The 17,080-nt window shown below is 40.1% G+C and overlaps 1 protein-coding gene across 1 annotated transcript in view; it reads right to left on the bottom strand.

The window, feature by feature from the left end:
- Window positions 1-497: 497 nt before the first annotated feature.
- The window catches only part of PEX7 (peroxisomal biogenesis factor 7), a 208,057-nt gene continuing 191,474 nt past the window's right edge, over window positions 498-17,080 (bottom strand). The window contains exon 10 of the mRNA XM_073671314.1: window positions 498-2,145. Coding sequence (XP_073527415.1) covers window positions 2,077-2,145 — 69 coding nt within the window. The 3' untranslated portion in view covers window positions 498-2,076. The remainder of the gene's footprint in view (window positions 2,146-17,080) is intronic.

Raw genomic sequence — 17,080 nt, 5'->3', positions numbered from 1 at the left:
TAGAGGTTGATCTTGGTTTCATCTGTCCAAAGAATGTTCTTCCAGAACTGTACTGGCTTTTTTAGATGTTTTTTAGCAAAGTCCAGTCTAGCCTTTTTATTCTTGATGCAGTGAACCCTCTATTTACTTTCATGCAGTCTTCTCTTTATGGTAGATTTGGATATTGATACTCCTACCACCGGGAGAGTGTTGTTCACTTGGTAGGCTGTTGTGAAGGGGTTTCTCTTCACCATGGAGATTATTCTGCGATCATCCACCACTGTTGTCTTCCGTGGGCGCCCAGGTCTTTTTGCATTGATGAGTTCACCAGTGCTTTTTTCTTTCTCAGGATGTACCAAACTGTAGATTTTGCCACTCCTAATATTGTAGCAATTTTCGGATGAGTTTTTTCTGTTTTTGCAGCTTAAGGATGGCTTGTTTCACCTGCATGGAGAGCTCCTTTGACCGCATGTTTACTTCACAGGAAAACCTTCCAAATGCAAGCACCACACCTCAAATCAACTCCAGGCCTTTTATCTGCTTAATTGAGAATGACATAACGAAGGGATTGCCCACACATGTCCATGAAATAGCCTTGGAGTCAAATGTCCAATTACTTTTGGTCCCTTTAAAAACAGGGTGGCACATGTTAAGGAGCTGAAACTCCTAAACCCTTCATCCAATTTTAATGTGGATACCCTCAAATGAAAGCATCTGAATTGTTTTGTTTAAAATTCATTGTGGTAATGTCTAGAACCAAAATTAGAAAAATGTTGTCTCTGTCCAAATATATATGGACCTAACTGTAACTCCTATTTAGCTTCAGAATGTCTTCACAGAATATCTAATTTTCAAGTTCAATTAAAGGGAATCTGTTACCAGAGTTTTGCTATGTAATCTGAGAGCAGCATGATGTAGGGGCAGAGACCAGATTCCAGCTATGTGTCACTTACTGAGCTGCTTGCTGCAGTGTTGATACAATCACTGTTTTATCTGCTGCAGATCTGTCAGTTCTCTGAATGCTGAGCTCTGTGTAACCTCGCCCACACCACTGATTGGCAGAAAGCTGCTAATCAGTGGTGAGGACAGGGTTAAAGGGAACTGGTCATGTCCTTTTTAGCATGTAAACTGTCCCCAGTGCGTTGTTAGTGATGCAATGTGCATCGCGAACATGTTATTTTCATTAAAAAAGGGGCTCTAATCAAGTCCCAAATAAGTGTTGTTCCTGGGAAAACTGTGTAGACCTCAGTATTATAATTAAAAAAGGTGTGTAGAGCAATAAGGTAAAGGCGGCCATACACATGGCCAGAACCTGATGAACATCTAATGTGTTTGGGGGTGTCTAGGCTTTCACTTGACATAAGATATCGATTGAAAGAAGGACTGGGATTTTTAATTTCATCACGCTAGAACCTTTTATTCTCAGGAGAGATATGGACTTGCTTCCCTCTCCCTAACACATGAACGTTTAGCGGACAGCTACCTAAACAGTCTAATTGTTGCTATCTAGAGTTGAACCAAAAGCAAAACCCTGTGAGCCTCCTCCTACCTGTTGGCATTCCTGGCAGCATTCCTGATTAGGAAGCCTGGTGCAACATCATACCGCAACGATAACATTACGCGGAGCCTACTTCTCAGAAGAGGACCCATGGATGCTGGCAGGTAGGAGGAGGTTCGCAGGGCCCTGGTCAAGACCAGGATCCTGCAAATCTTTTTGATCAATTTAATTGCTTTTCTAACTTGATGAGAAATTTACTTTTCGTTATTAAAGGTTTTACAGGTTAGATTACAAACACACAATGCTCTGCAGAAAGAAAATGGTTTCATTATAATCAACAACAGTTGTCAAATTCGTAGACCTTTTACATGAATATTAACAAGCAATTCAGTATAAAGTAGTATTTTATTACAAAATATTCACCGTTTAGTTGCACTGCCTATTACACGTCTTTGAAGCACTGAATGTTTTCTCTAGATCAATAATCATAGTTTCACAAATCACAAGTAGAAAATATAATGGCAGAAATAAGGTCACATTTGAATGATAATTATAAGTCGCTGAGAAATTTTCTCTTCTCCTTTGTAGATAAATGAATATCATTGAGGTACTGATAGGGAAAATGGGGCATATACTTTCACAGTTTCATCCCACGCACAGTCTGCTACCTGTAAGATAAAAAGAAAAAAAGTTGTTTGTTTTTCAGGATTTTGTGCTTTGCAAGTTTTTTGCAAAATAGAGCATGTCACTTCTTTCAGCGTTTTTCACCCATTAGAAGTAATGGGTAGTGAAAAAACGCTGAAAAAACGCCTAGTGTGAAAATAGCTATCAGGTTTTGCTGCGTTCTTAGGGAAAATAAGCAAGTACAACAGATGTGAAACACAATTATTTTAATAATAATTTTTATTTCTATAGCGCCAACATATTCTCCAGCACTTTACATTTTAGAGGGTACTTGTACAGCCAATAAGACATTACAGAATAACAATAATCACATAAATCAACAGATACCAGGAGGAGAGAGGGCCCTGCTCAGAAGCTTACAATCTATGTGGAAATAAGGGAGACATGAAAGGTGGATGGTAACAATTGCTTGTGTTGTACAGTCAACCATCAATGTAATAAATAGGGTAATCACCTAATGCTAAATGAACCAGTCACCAACCAGTATGTGAACAAGTACAGACACAAGTCTATTAAGGACATGGGGGTGTGTGAACAGATTATATGAGGGACCTGATTTGGAAGGAAATTTTGTATGCGGGAGGGGGGATAGATAAGGGAGATGGGGCGATAGGCCAGTCTGAAGAAATGCATTTTTAGGGCACGCTTAAAACTGTGGCTATTGGGGGTTAAGCGAAGAGTCCTGGGTAGTGTGTTCCAAAGAATTGGCGCAGCACGTGAGAAGTTTTGGAGGCGGGGGTGGGAGGTCTGGATTATTGAGAATGTTAATCTTTGGTCATTAGCAGAACGGAGGGCATGGGTAGGGTGGTAGACTGAGACGAGATGTAGGGCGATGCTGAAGCATGGAGCGCTTTGTGGGTGAGGAATTTATATGGAACTCTGTAGAGGACCATCTTGTCTTGGTCACTGACATGGTAGTTTGTATTAGGAGAGCTTAATTAAATTAGTGAGGTGTACAATGTAAACATTAGCTGAGCTACATGTAAAGATTAAACAACACCTGTAGCCCACGGAGGTGTGAAATTGAACAATGCCTGTGTAACTGAATGGCAGACCACAGTGTGAAAGTAAATAGTGTCATACAAACTCAATGCACTGCCAGTGTCTTAGGTAAACTATTCCTGAACAATTCACCTGCCCCACTGTTAAGCCAAAACCAGAATGACATTTTTTTTTCACTGAATTTTATGTACATGCATAGAAGAAACAAAAGGACAGTGAAATAAAACGCTGAAAAAAACGCACCAAAAATAAGCAAAAAAGCAAGAAATATCCTGAACAACCTTCTGGCAAGAAATCAGGTTTTGCTGCAGAAAAAACCATGATGTGTGAACATAGCCTAACTGAAAGTGGTATGGCCAAGCTTTTTTTAAGGTCCATTACCACTTTTCTTTCTGGCAATTAGCTACAGGTCTGACTAGCCCCTCATAGTTTGATTCAATTAGATATATCCAATGATAATATTTAGTATTTATCCCCTTTCCTGTTACAAGGAATTTTGATTTGTTTGCAGTCTTGTTTTTAACTCGCCTTTTTCCAAGAGCCAAAACTATGGCTTATTTTTTTGTGGGACAAGTTGTATTTTTCTATGACACTATTGACTTTACAACATAATGAAAAATGGTAAAAAATAAAAAAAACAATTCTGCCATTATTATAATGACGTTCATTGGGTGGTAAAAATGACACGATAACATGATTTTATAGGCAAGTACAATTATGAAGATACCTAATTTATACAGTTTTCTTTAATATTTTACGGCTTTTAAAAAATTCAGAACCTAAAAAAAATACATTAAGTTTGTGTTCTCACATTTTAAGATTCATAACATAATTAGTTTTCCATCAATGGAGCCAAGTGAAAGTTTGCTTTTTGAAAATGAGCTATAGTTATTATTGGTACAATTTTGGGGTTATTACAACTTTTTATGAGTTTTTTTTTAAATGAAAACAATTTCGATTATCTTCCTACAGCGTTTACTGCATCGATTAAATAACTTAAAATTTTCATAGATAGTACTTCTATGGACACAGTGATACCAAATATGCATTTTTTTTTTTTAATTGGAAAAAGGGGATTATTTAAACTTTTATCTTGAACATGTGACTGCTGGTACAAGTGAAGCCTGACATTTGCATATTTCCCAGAGGAGCACTGCAAGACTTAAAAGTCTCCTCACCTTGAAATGTCAGGCTTGACATGTCACTCTCTGCAAGGAGAATTGTTACCCCTTGGATCCGAGTCAGAAGCCTCTCATCCAGCCAAACCAGATTTCACACTTTGCACTGAGGAGGGACTGTACCCACGAAACACAGTGTCCGCAAATTGAGATTTTGGTTTGGGCTTTTATCCTAAGTCATGTGGCAAGGCTCGTTAAAGGGTCGATATTGACTTTTATGATTGCTACTTCCTGTAGGTGGCACTAGAGTTCTAGTACTCTTCCTCTCTGAAGAGACAATTTGCGTGTACAACACACTGCAATACTTCAGCATTGCATTAAAGGGAATCTGTCACCCCCTGGGCGATATCAGACCTCTACTATGGCCATACAGACTATAGAAAAGTAAATCTATAAATACCGGTATGGCCCATAGTAGAGGTCGGATTGCAGAGAAAAACACTTTAATCAATTCTTCTTTTCCACAGGCTTGGCGTCCAGGGGACGCCAAGCAATCCCCGTCTATCTGCTTATTATTCCCCTAAATCCCCGTCTCTCTGCTTAATTATCATATTCCCCCCTCCCCTGCACATCACAGGGCCCTGTGACGTGTACTGTACTCCCTGACTTCCGGGCATGAACAGAGCGCCGCTCGCATAGAGTACGCTTAGCTTCATCCGGCCCCGTCTACCTGTGCTCTGCGCCGCAGATTTTTATTGCGCAGGCGCCGGGGAGTCACTATCACTTTCCGGCGCCTGCGCAATAGAACCCTGCAGTGCAGAGCACAGGCAGACGGGGCCGGATGAAGCAAAGCGCTCTCTATGTGAGCGGCGCTTTGCGCATGCCCGGAACTCAGGGAGCACAATGCATGTCACAGGGCCTGTCACAGGGCCCTGTGACTTTGCAGGGGAGGGAGGATATGATAATTAAGCAGAGGGGCGGGGATTTAGGGGAATAATAAGCAGATAGGCGGGGATTGCTTGGCGTCCCCCATACAAGCCTGTGGAAAAAAAAATAGATTTTGAGTGCTTTTCTCTGCGATCAGACCTCGGCTATGGGCTTTACAGGTATGTATAGATATACTTTACTATACCCTGTATGGTCATAGTAGAGGTCTGATATCTCCCACTGGGGTGACAGATTCCCTTTAAGCATTTGCATAATGCTATTTTACCACTGGCTGGGCTTTGACCTGCTCCCAACTAAGCCAGTTGGGTTTATATACCTCAAGGAATACAGTCTAGGAGTATAGTGAGCATTTTGTATCCTTAGATGCTTCACAGGATTTTTTTAACATTGGGAAGTAAAACTGAAACTTTTTATTCTTCACAGTAAATTGTTGCTTTAGCTGCAAATTGTCATTTTTCCAGTGGGTAAATTGAAAAAAATCTTCGACATGTGGTCAGAAACTACTGTTCAGGCACAAGGCAGAGCTGAGAAGGGAAGAAGCGCCATTTTTCTGGATTGGTATGTGCGTGTTGTGTCACATTGGCAGAGCCACTGAGATGCCCAAAATAACCTTATTCTACAAACGACACCCCTCAAGGAATTCATCTAGCAGTGTAGCGAGCAAGTGTCTCAGAATTTTATACCATTGGGCCGTGAAGAAAAAAATAATTTTTATCACTAAATGTTGTCTTAGCCACAGATTTTTAATTTTCACAGGAGGCAATAGTTGAAAATCTTGGGAACGCATCAATCCCCCATATGTGGTCATACAGTACTGTTTGGAAACACAGAAGTAAGAAAAGAGTGCTATTTGACTTTTAGAGCGATTGTGTTGCAAATAGTTTGTGGGTGCCATTTGCAAACCACGAAGAAGTTACCAGAATAGCAGAAACCCCCCTTATGTAACACCATATTGGAAATTATACTTCTTCTGAGAATCCATCTCTGGCTGCAGTGACTACTTTGACCATATAGGTGTTTTACAGAAATAAGCATGAGTTGGTATTGCAGAGAGTGAACATTGAAAAAAGGCCCTGTAGTGCCCAATACATTGTACCCAGCTTGTACTTCTAGAGTCAGGCATCCCGTAAATTAAGTGGGCTTTCCCTGCTACAGGAGTGCCAAACATGTGGATGCTAACTGCAGTTTAAGTACACTGTGGTTCTCAGAAGGTAGGGAGGCATTTGGATTTATCACTGGATTTCTTTCTTTTTTCGGGGAGGGGGGGGGGGCATATCGCTTTCCTCGAGTCTTAGTGCTACTAGTAACATGGAAACTACTTATATTTCAGTTGACAGAAAACAAATCCGAGTGGGGGCTTGTTTTTTGTGGGTTATGTTGAAGCCTTTATTGGTACTATTTTGGGGTGCATAACATTTTGGATTACTTTTAACCTTTTACCGACACATGCCAGTTACTGTGATATTCAGTCATCATCTTCCTTTAACAGCCGCAGGTGGAGCGGCTGTTATCCTGTTAAATGATGCCATCAATCTCTGACAGTGGCATCTACTGTGCACTTACAGGGGAGCACGTCATCCCATGCACCCACTGGCGCCCCCGTAAAGCGATTGTGGAACCACCGATGAGTTGCCAAGACAGTGCCCATCATGACGGGACTCCTGTGAATACTAGCTTCTGGCTGGTGTCATACGAAGCTGTGAATTTTGATATTTACAGCAGTACTGTGGTATTGCTGTACATAGCAAGATTGCCCGGATGATCACAGGTTCAAGTCCCCTAAGGGGACTAACAAGTACAGTGACAAGTAAAAAAAAAAAATATAAAAGTTCAAATCACTCCCCTTTGGCCCATTAAAATTAAAGAAATGAAAAAAGTAAAAAAAAATACACATATGTGGTATAGCTATGTTAGTAAATGTCAGATCATTCAAAATAGCGTCATGAGAAAGAAATATTTAAAAGCTAGAAATACGTTTTTTCGGACACTGCAAAAAAAATGCAATAAGAAACTATGAAAACATTGCATCTACCTTAAAATGGTATCAATAAAAACATCAGTTCAGGGTGCAAAAATCAAGCCTTCACACAGCCCCATCAACCAAAAATTGAAAATATGTTACGGGTCTCGGAAAATGGCAACACAAGCTATTTTTCTTTTTTTAATTTCTGAAGCTTTTTTCACCACTTACGGTATATAAAATATGTGTTTTGGCATTGCCATAATCATTCTAGCCTAGAGAATCATGCTTCCAGGTTAATCAGGGTTGTGGAGTCGGAGCCCATTTTGGTGGAGTCGGTATAAAATATATAATAAATTGGGTACAGTAGTTCAATGCAGTTTGTGGGGAATATTTTTTTCATAAGAATTTGGGAAAGTTATGAAATGTCCTATAAATGTCTGTCCTATCCCTGATCTAAGGGTCTAGACTTTTAGCTGAGATTAATCTGTGCTACAGTAAATTTATCACTTAAACATGAGCCATGTATGATGGAGTTGTGGAGTTGGAGTCGTGGAGTCGGAGTCATGGAAATTGAGGAGTCGGAGTCTGAGGTTTGGCTTACCCACTCCACAGCCCTGCAGGTAATTTGTACCATGTAGTGAACATGGTACATAATAAAAAAAACAAATTGCATTTTTTTTGCAATTGAAATTTTTTTCACGCTTTTCAATACATCACATGATACATTGAATGGTGTCATTCGAAAGTACAAATCGTCCAGAAAAAAAACAAGCCCTCATGTGGCTATGTCCATGGAAAAATAAAAAAGTTATGGCTCTTGGAACAAGAAGAGGAAAAAAACAAACAATAACTAGCCATGTCAGGAAGGGGTTAAGGCTCGGTTCACACTTTTCTTTTGCTCTACACTAACCACTTTTGTAGGGGTTGCTGTTTAAATCTGTGGAGTACAAGGACTGAGAACCCTTGACGGATTCATTCACTATAATGAGGCTGAGAGAGTCAATTTGGACTCCATCGGGCCTCTGTACTGACGGAGCCCATATTTTTAGGGGTGCACAAAAGTATGGTTGATTGCGCTTTTATTCATGCCTAAACATGGAGCACCGCTGGGAAAGAGGCCAAATGGAGTCCAAGGTGACTCCATCTGCCTCATTAGAGTGAATGGTTCTGTTAGGGGTTTCTTCCCAATTATGAATTTTGGGAGGCAGAATGAACAAATAGCAATACAAAGGTGGTGATAGTGGGGTTATGCCATTCACAGTACAGTATAAGCGATAAAACGGCTTTATTCTTTGGGTAAGTATGAATACAGTGATCCCAGATTAATATAGTTTTTTATGATTTGCTACTTTTAAAAAATTAAAAATGTAAATGTCATTTACACATTTTGACAGTTATATTTTATCTGTTTTTTTTTTAACTGGCAGAGCTGTACGTGATCTTGTTTTTTGTGGGAAGAATTGAAGTTTTTATTGATATTATTTGGGACACTTTTTAATAGCTGCCTATTACAATTTTTGGAAGGCAGAATGAACAAAAAAGTAACAATGCAGGATTTTTTTTACGTTGTTCATCGTGCAATAAAACTGATAATACAACTTTATTCTTCAGGTCAGTATGATTAGGATACCACATTTACATAGGCTTTTTCATGTTTTGCTACTTTTGCATACTAATAACAATTTAGCAAAAGAAAATATGTTTATGCATCGCCACATTCTGAGTGCTATAACTTTTTTTATTTTTTTGTTGACAGAGCTATATAACAGTTTGTTTTTGCAAGACAAGATGTTGTTTTCAGTGACACAGTTTTTATGTACATGCAAATTTTTAATCTTTTTAAGCAGCAGAATGATAAAAAAACAGAATTTTTGCTGTGTTTTTTTTTTTTTAAAGATTTTCATTGTAGGGATTTAAGGCTATGTGCCCACGATGCAGAAATGCTCAGGATCTTTCCAAGCGATTTTAGCATCACTTAGAAAGTGCTTGACAACTTGGTCACACTATATAAATCCATGTAAATGGCATGGATTTATATAGTGTGACCGTAAAGAATGGTAAAAAATAAAAAAATAAATTTATACTTACCTTCTGATGGCCGCCGGAGTCTTGATTCGATGCGTCTCGGCATGCCGGCAGCTCGCGGTACACTGAAGGACCTGCCGTCACATGACTAAATGACGTCAGCGCAGGTCCTTCAGTCCACCGCGAGCTGCCGGCAAGCAGAGACAAGCGCACCGTGGGACATCAGAAGGTAAATATAATATTTTTTTTTTATTTTATTATTTTTTTTACAGGTTCTATGGTACCCGGGTCCGGAGGAGAGTCTCCTGTCCTCCACACCCGGGTACCATCCGCACATTGAAACGCATGGAATCCGCATGTACAGATGCAGTGATGCGGAATCCAAGCATTCCAATGCAAGTCAATGGCGGCGAAAACGCAGCGCTTCCGCAAAATAGTTGGTAGTGCTGCGTTTTTTTCCGCAATGATAATCCGTAGCGGAAATTTCCGCAGCATGTGCAACGCTTAAAAAACGCATAGTGGGCACACAGCCTAATATTGTCACAGCTTTATAGATCGTGTCATTCCATATGTAACAATATCAAAAGTGTTTTTTTTTTTTACATAAGAAAGTGTATTATTGATTAGACATTATTCTGTGATTATTTTTATTTTAATATTTTTTTTTTTAAAAAATTTAAAACTTTGTCCCTGTATGGAATGTGAACATTTCATAGTAAGAACACTGGTCTAAAACTATGCAATACTTTTGTATTGCAGGGTAATAATGCATGCGCGGACGGAGTGACGGCTGTGGCGCGCGCTGCTGTATGTGTCCCGCTATGCGCACGTTCTGGCACAGGCATACCTTCCACTGTGTCACGTGTTCCGGGTGACACGCTTCCGGGTCAAGAAAGCCACTTCCTGTTGCGTGTGTCATGCCGGTCACGTGACCTCAATTACCGATACACATATATATGGAATGTGGGTCTCCTATCCGGTACACACTCTGCCCTTGAGAAAGCGGTGCTGCGACACCGCGAAAGGCACGTCGAGCTGCGCTTTATACCACCCACCTGTCTCTCCCAGATTTTCGCTGTGTACGTGCGGTAGGTTCTACTTGTCCTTTGTGGTGCATACCACCTAGTTTTGGGGTACAGGGCTTGTACTGACATCATGACACCTTTTGCCAAACACTCGTTTTTAGTACATGCTATTTGCAATGATCAGTATTAACAAGCAAGTGCACATATATTTTTGGGGGCATTCTTCTCCCTCCCCCTTTCCCCCCCCTTTTTTCATTTTGGGGTTAACATATCGGTCTGCCACCCTTGGGTTTGTGTCTAATACTATTTGCACTGACCTTTTTTGGTGCCTTATTATATTTATGTTCATTTATTGGCCATAGGGAATTGTGCAATCTGACTTTGTCTTTTATCCCTTGGGTTGTTATCTCGATGCTTATGTTACCCATTTATACGACCCCTGACAAAAATTATGGAATCGCCGGGCTCGGAGGATGTTCATTCAGTTGTTGAAAAAAAGCAGATCACAGACATGGCACAAAACTAAAGTCATTTCAAATGGCAACTTTAGGGCTTTAAGAAACACTAAAAGAAATCAAGATTAAAAATGTGGTACTCAGTAAGGGTAATTTTTTTCAGACCAAGCAGAGGGAAAAATTATGGAATCACTCAATTCTGAGGAAAAAATTATGGAATCATGAAAAACAAACACATAAAAGAACACTCCAATACATCACTAGTATTTTGTTGCACCACCTCTGGCTTTAATAACAACTTGCAGTCTCGGAGGCATGGACTTAATGAGTGACAAACAGTACTCTTCATCAATCTGGCTCCAACTGTCTCTGATTGCTGTTGCCAGATCAGTTTTGCAGGTTGGAGCCTTGTCATGGACCATTTTCTTCAACTTGCACCAAAGATTTTCAATTGGATTGAGATCTGGACTATTTGCAGGCCATGACATTGACCTTATGTGTCTTTTTTCAAGGAATATTTTCACAGTTTTTGCTCTATGGCAGGATGCATTATCATCTTGAAAAATGATGTCATCATCCCCAAACATAATTTTTTCCAGGGGTTGTAAGTGAATTCAGCACTATGCTAGGTGCACAGCTCCATCAATTGTGACTTCCTCCATTGTCTGTTTACATGAATTTTTCATAGTTGTGTGTAAAATAAAATTGATATTTTTTTCATAATCTTGTTGCTCTTTTCTGCAGAAAAATCTACTTTTATTTTTCATGCAAATGAGGACGCGTTGGCACACCCTTGGTTTGGCCTATGCTTTGGTTCACCTTTACGCCCTCTTATTTGTATATTAAAGCCAGTCTTATGTCTTTATTGACAGGGCTCTGTTGGTAAAAGTGAGTGCTGTCTAAGATCAGCTTGCAGGTCTGTGCTTGCACACTGACAGGGTGCTCTAAGTGTCAGTGTAGGTGCACACAATGTGGCTGCAGCCTCATTCTGATGCCTGGTTCCTGTCTCTTTGGCTGACCTCCACTAAAGAGGAGGGGTGTTGAAGGAGCAGACAGCATGCGCATATCACAAGGCCATCTCCTCCTCACTGAAGCAGTTTGCTTGCTAATCTTCCGGGGCATCAAGTGGCAGCCACAGGATTGCAGGAATCAGGCATCAGTATGCGCCCACAGTTACAGTGCGTGCGCTCTGGTAGGACTCACAAGTCTGCAGTCACTCTTGACTGCTGACTTGTCATTCTAGACCGGACAACCCCTTTAATCTAAACTGTATATGATTTTTGTAAGGGCTACATACATTCCTTATATAAATGTTTATGCAGTTTAATTGGCATTTTGGGAGGTGACAAACTCCGTTTAGGTAAGCTGAAAAATTATTTCACCCTACAAACGAACATTTTACTTGTGCATCGGGTGATTGACAGCCTATTTAGATAGACCATTCGGTTTCCGATTATTGGCAGCATTGGAAATGCTCCTCAAAGAGTAACTAAACTTTAGGGAGATTTTTTTTTATGTTTTATACACAATAATTCGGAGCATATTGGTGGGGAATCTGGTCCCGAGAACCAAAACCATAGTTGAAAAGACTTTTTAGAAAAGTGCACGCAGAGCGGATGCAGTAGAAAGTCAAAATCCTCTCTCCTAAGCTGTGCACTTCTAAGAAGTCTTTTGAAAGAAATCTGTAGGAATCTCAGGACCCGGTCCCACTCTCTTGTGCTCAGAATTAATGGAACTAAAACATAATATCTCCCAAAAGTTAAAAATACCTTAATTGTTTAATAGTGCTACTTGCCTGCACCTAATCAGTACTGTGGTTCCTTCATGGTCCGTACTCTGATGATGGCTGGTAGCAACAACACATAGTATCTTCTTACCATTGTTAAAGACATACTGGGAGCTGAAATTTCATGTGATACAATTGTATCACATGACCTGACATTGCAATTGTTAGCTGTACTAAACTTAGTGATGTACCGATGGTGGTTCCAGTGATGTAGTCATGTACAGACACTGGTTTTAGTGATGTAGTCGTGTACCGACAGTGGTTCTGGTGATGTAGTCGTGTACCGACAGTGGTTCTGGTGATGCAGTCGTGAACTGATGTTGGTTCTGGTGATGTAGTCATCTAGATGTAGCAATATTTAATTTATTAGACTTGATTCTAGATCATTATAGGGTCAATGTGCCAGACTAAAAATATAGCTGACTGCATGAGACAATATATGTCAGTTGAACAAGTACTTGACTAAAGCACCCATACACTATAGACAGCTGTCCCATCATTTGGCTGGCAGCGGTCTCATCAGACTCTCCCATGAACAGGAGCGCTCACTTTGTTGAGCGCTCGTGTTCTCTATAAGAGAACTGCTGCTAGACATCTCTGGCAGTCTGCTTATCTTTTAGAGAACAAAAGGATCCGCAGTCTGAATTCGGACATGCTGGATCCTTATCTCCCTGACAATCATTAGACTGTCTGACGAATCTGTCTATCTCTGGGTTCGGGCAACTTTAGTCTGTGTGTGAGTGCCTTAACTACTATCTAAAGTATATGTGAACTTTTAAGGTATGTGCACATGATGTGCTTTAGGCATCTGCGAATCCTGTTAGTTTTACAGGCTGAAGACACATTATAGCTTTTTTTTTTGTCCTACAGCGGCTGTTTTTTTGCTTCTTTTTGAACATCTTTTGGCCACCACTTTTTTTTTTTTTTATTGAAATTGTATTATGCACTAATGAGCGGCTTCTAGCGGTAGCACTAAAGATGTATAGGTTACCTATTTTAACCTCTTGGCATTTTTGAAAACCTGAAGCTGTTAAAAGAAGTTCAAAAGACTGAACATATACGCAGAAAGTGCAGATGTTCATTCTTTTTAGAATTTAATTTGCGCTTTTTCAGTCGGGTTACATAGCAGATCTGCCTATAATAGATGTTGTGTGTACATACTCATAGTTTAACCACTTTATCTCCCAGGGTGGATTGCACGTTAATGACCGGGCCAATTTTTACAATTCTGACCACTATCACTTTATAAGGTAATTACTCTGGAACGCTTCAACGGATCCCGCTGATTCTGAGTGTGTTTGTTTTTTTGTGACATATTGTACGTCATGATAGTGGTAAAATTTCTTCGATATCACTTGCGTTTATTTGTGAAAAAATCAAAAATTTGGCGAAAATACTGAAAATTTCATAATTTTCAAAATTTGAATTTTTATTCCCTTAAATCAGAGAGATATGTTACACAAAATAGTTTAAAAATTACATTTCCCACATGTCTACTTTACATCAGCACAATTTTGGAACCAAATTTTTTTTTATTTTTTTCCAACAAAATTTACAAAACTATTTTTTTTAGGGACCACATCACATTTGAAGTGACTTTGAGGGGCCTTTATGACAGAAAATACCCAAAAGTGACACCATTCTAAAAACTGCACCCCTCAAGGTGCTCAAAACCACATTCAAGAAGTTTATTAACCCTTCAGGTGTTTCACAGGAATTTCTGGAATGTGGAAGAAAAAAATGAACTTTTTTCACAAAAATGTTACTTTAGACCCAAATTTTTTTATTTTTGCAGGGGTAACAGGAAAAAATGGACCCCAAAATTTGTTGTGCAATATCCCATGAGCACGCAGATACCCCATATGTGGGGAAAACCCACTGTTTGGGAGCACATCAGGGTTCGGAAGGGAAGAAGCGCCATTTGAATTTTTGAAAGTAAAATTTGCTTGAATAATTAACAGACGCCATGTTGCATTTGGAGAGCCCTTGATGTGCCTAAACAGTGGAAACCCCCCACAAGTGACACCATTTTGGAAACTAGACCCATCAGGGAACTTATCTAGATGTGTGGTGAGCACCTTGAACCCCCAGGTGCTTAACAGAAGTTTATAACATTGAGCCGTAAAAATTAAATTTTCCCATTTTTCCCACAAAAATGTTTTTCAGCCCCCAATTTTGCATTTTCATAAGGGTAACAGGAGAAATTGCGCCATACCATTTGTTGTGCCATTTCTCCTGAGCAAGCACATACCCCATATGTAGGAGAAAACCACTGTTTGGGTGCACAGCAGGGGTTGGAAGGGAAGGAGAGCCATTTGACTCTTTGATTGTAAAATTTGCTTGAATAATTAGCGGACACCATGTTGCGTTTGGGGAGCCCCTGATGTGCGTAAATATTGGAAACCCCCCACAAGTGACACCATTTTGGAAACTAGACCCCTCAGGGAACTTATGTAGATGTATGGTGAGCACCCTGAAGCCCCAAGTGCTTCACAGAAGTTTATAACATGGAGCCATGAAAATAAAAAAAAAATCTTAACTTTTTCCACAAAATTATGTTTTAGCCCCAAATTTTTTATTTTCACAAGGGTAAGAGGAGAAAATGGACCCCAAAAACTTTTGTGCAATTTCTCCTGAGTACGCTGATACCCCATGTGGGGAAAATACAGTGTTTGGGCGCACGGCAGGGTTCAGAAGGGAACGAGCACTGTGCGACTTTTTGAACGCAAAATTGGCTGGAATTGAGAGCGGACGCCATGTCGCGTTTGGAGAGCCCCTGATGTGCCTAAACAGTGGAAACCCCCCACAAGTGACCCCATTTTGGAAACTACACCCCTCAAGGATTTTATCAAGGGGTATAATGAACATTTTCAACCCAGAGGTATGACACAGAAATTGATAACATTAGGTCATTATATTGATTAAGTTGTCATTCGTCGTATGCACCATGTATCCCGGCTGCTCAAGTGACATGCTCGAGTCCCAGCCCCGCATGTTTTCACGGTTATCAGACATCAAAAAAAAAAAACACGCGGGGATCGCTCGTGCATGGCAGGCAATTCCCGTGAGTTTTTTTGGCCGCAAAGCATATGGGGCGGAGACTTGAGCATGTCACTCGAGCACCCACGATACTCGGTGCATACCCGAGCACCCAATGCAATCTCAAGTAGCGTGCACTTGCGCTCAACTTGCTCTCAAGTCGCCATATCATCATTTTTTTTTTTTTTACTTTTGAAAAAATCCCAACCCTAGCACAACCCTAACCCTAGAGTTTATTTTTTATGCCGTTCCTTGTGCGGCATAAGTGATTAAATGACTTTATTCTTCGGGTCTGTGCGATTACAGCGATACCTGATTCATTTTTATGATTGACAGCTGTCACACACTAAAAGACGCATTTTTTTGCAAAGACTAGTTTTTGCATCGCCATATTTTGAGAGCTATAATTTTTCCAGATTTCAGCCGACAGTCATGTGATGGCTTGTTTTTTGTGGGACAAGTTGAAGTTTTTATTGGTACCATTTTCAGGAAAGTGACATATTTTGATCACTTTCTATTCTGATTTTTGGGAGGCAGAATAAACAAAAACCAACAACTCAGGAATTGTTTGTTTTTTTTTGGGGGGGGGGGTTTATGTCATTTTCGTGTGGTGAAATTGATAATGCAGCGTTATTCTTCGGCTTAGTGCGTTTACAGCGGTACCACATTTATATTTTTTTTTATGTTTTGCCGCTTTTACACAATAAAAACTGTTCTATAGAAAAAAATTGTTTTTGCATCGCTTTATTCTAAGAGCTATAACTTTTTTATTTTTTGGCTGATGGAGCTGTATGTTGGCTTGTTTTTTGTGGGACAAGATGACGTTTTTAGTGGTACCATTTTTATTTACATTCGTTTTTTTTATCGCGTTTGTTTTCCATTGTTTGGCAGTATGATGATAAAGAATTGTTTTTTGCTTCGTTTTTCTTTTTTTACCGTGTTCACTAAAGGGGTTAACTAGTGGGACAATTTTATAGGTCAGGTCATTCCGGGTGCGGCGATACCAAATATGTGTACTGTTATTATTTTGTTTTTCTTTCATAATAATATTTATTGATGGGTACATTATATTTTTATTTTTGGGGGATTCTTTTTTTCATTTTTTTAATATTTGAATTTTTTTTTTTTTTTTCACTTTCTGATTCTTTTTTTTAACTTTTACACTATGTCCCACTATGGGACTTTCACTTTTAACTTTCAGATCGCCTGTATAGCACAGCAATGCAGCACCATCCCTGTGCTATACAGGCTGTCACAGCTGCACAGGGAGAAGTTACTTTGGTTATGCACTGCGCATGACCAAAGTAACTTCCTGCCTCCTGGTGACCCGGATGTTATCATGACGACATCGGGATCTAACTCAGACGGCGCGGGACACTGGGGGAAGAGTATCACGCTTACCTCCGCAATACTGCGATTCGCTTCGATCACAGCATTGTGGGGGTTAATGTGCCGGGAGCGGTGCAGGACCGCTCCTGGCGCAGAGCACCGGGTGTCAGCTGTAACAATTAGCTAACACCCGGCGGCGATCACCGCGCACCACTTATGTGCGGGCGCC

Source organism: Phyllobates terribilis, unplaced genomic scaffold (genome assembly GCF_046119375.1).
Source record: "Phyllobates terribilis strain yellow unplaced genomic scaffold, ASM4611937v1 Scaffold_3__8_contigs__length_932513732, whole genome shotgun sequence".
NCBI lineage: Eukaryota > Metazoa > Chordata > Amphibia > Anura > Dendrobatidae > Phyllobates > Phyllobates terribilis.
The sequence above is the reverse complement of the archived record's forward strand: the minus strand, read 5'-3'. Positions and strand labels throughout refer to the sequence as shown.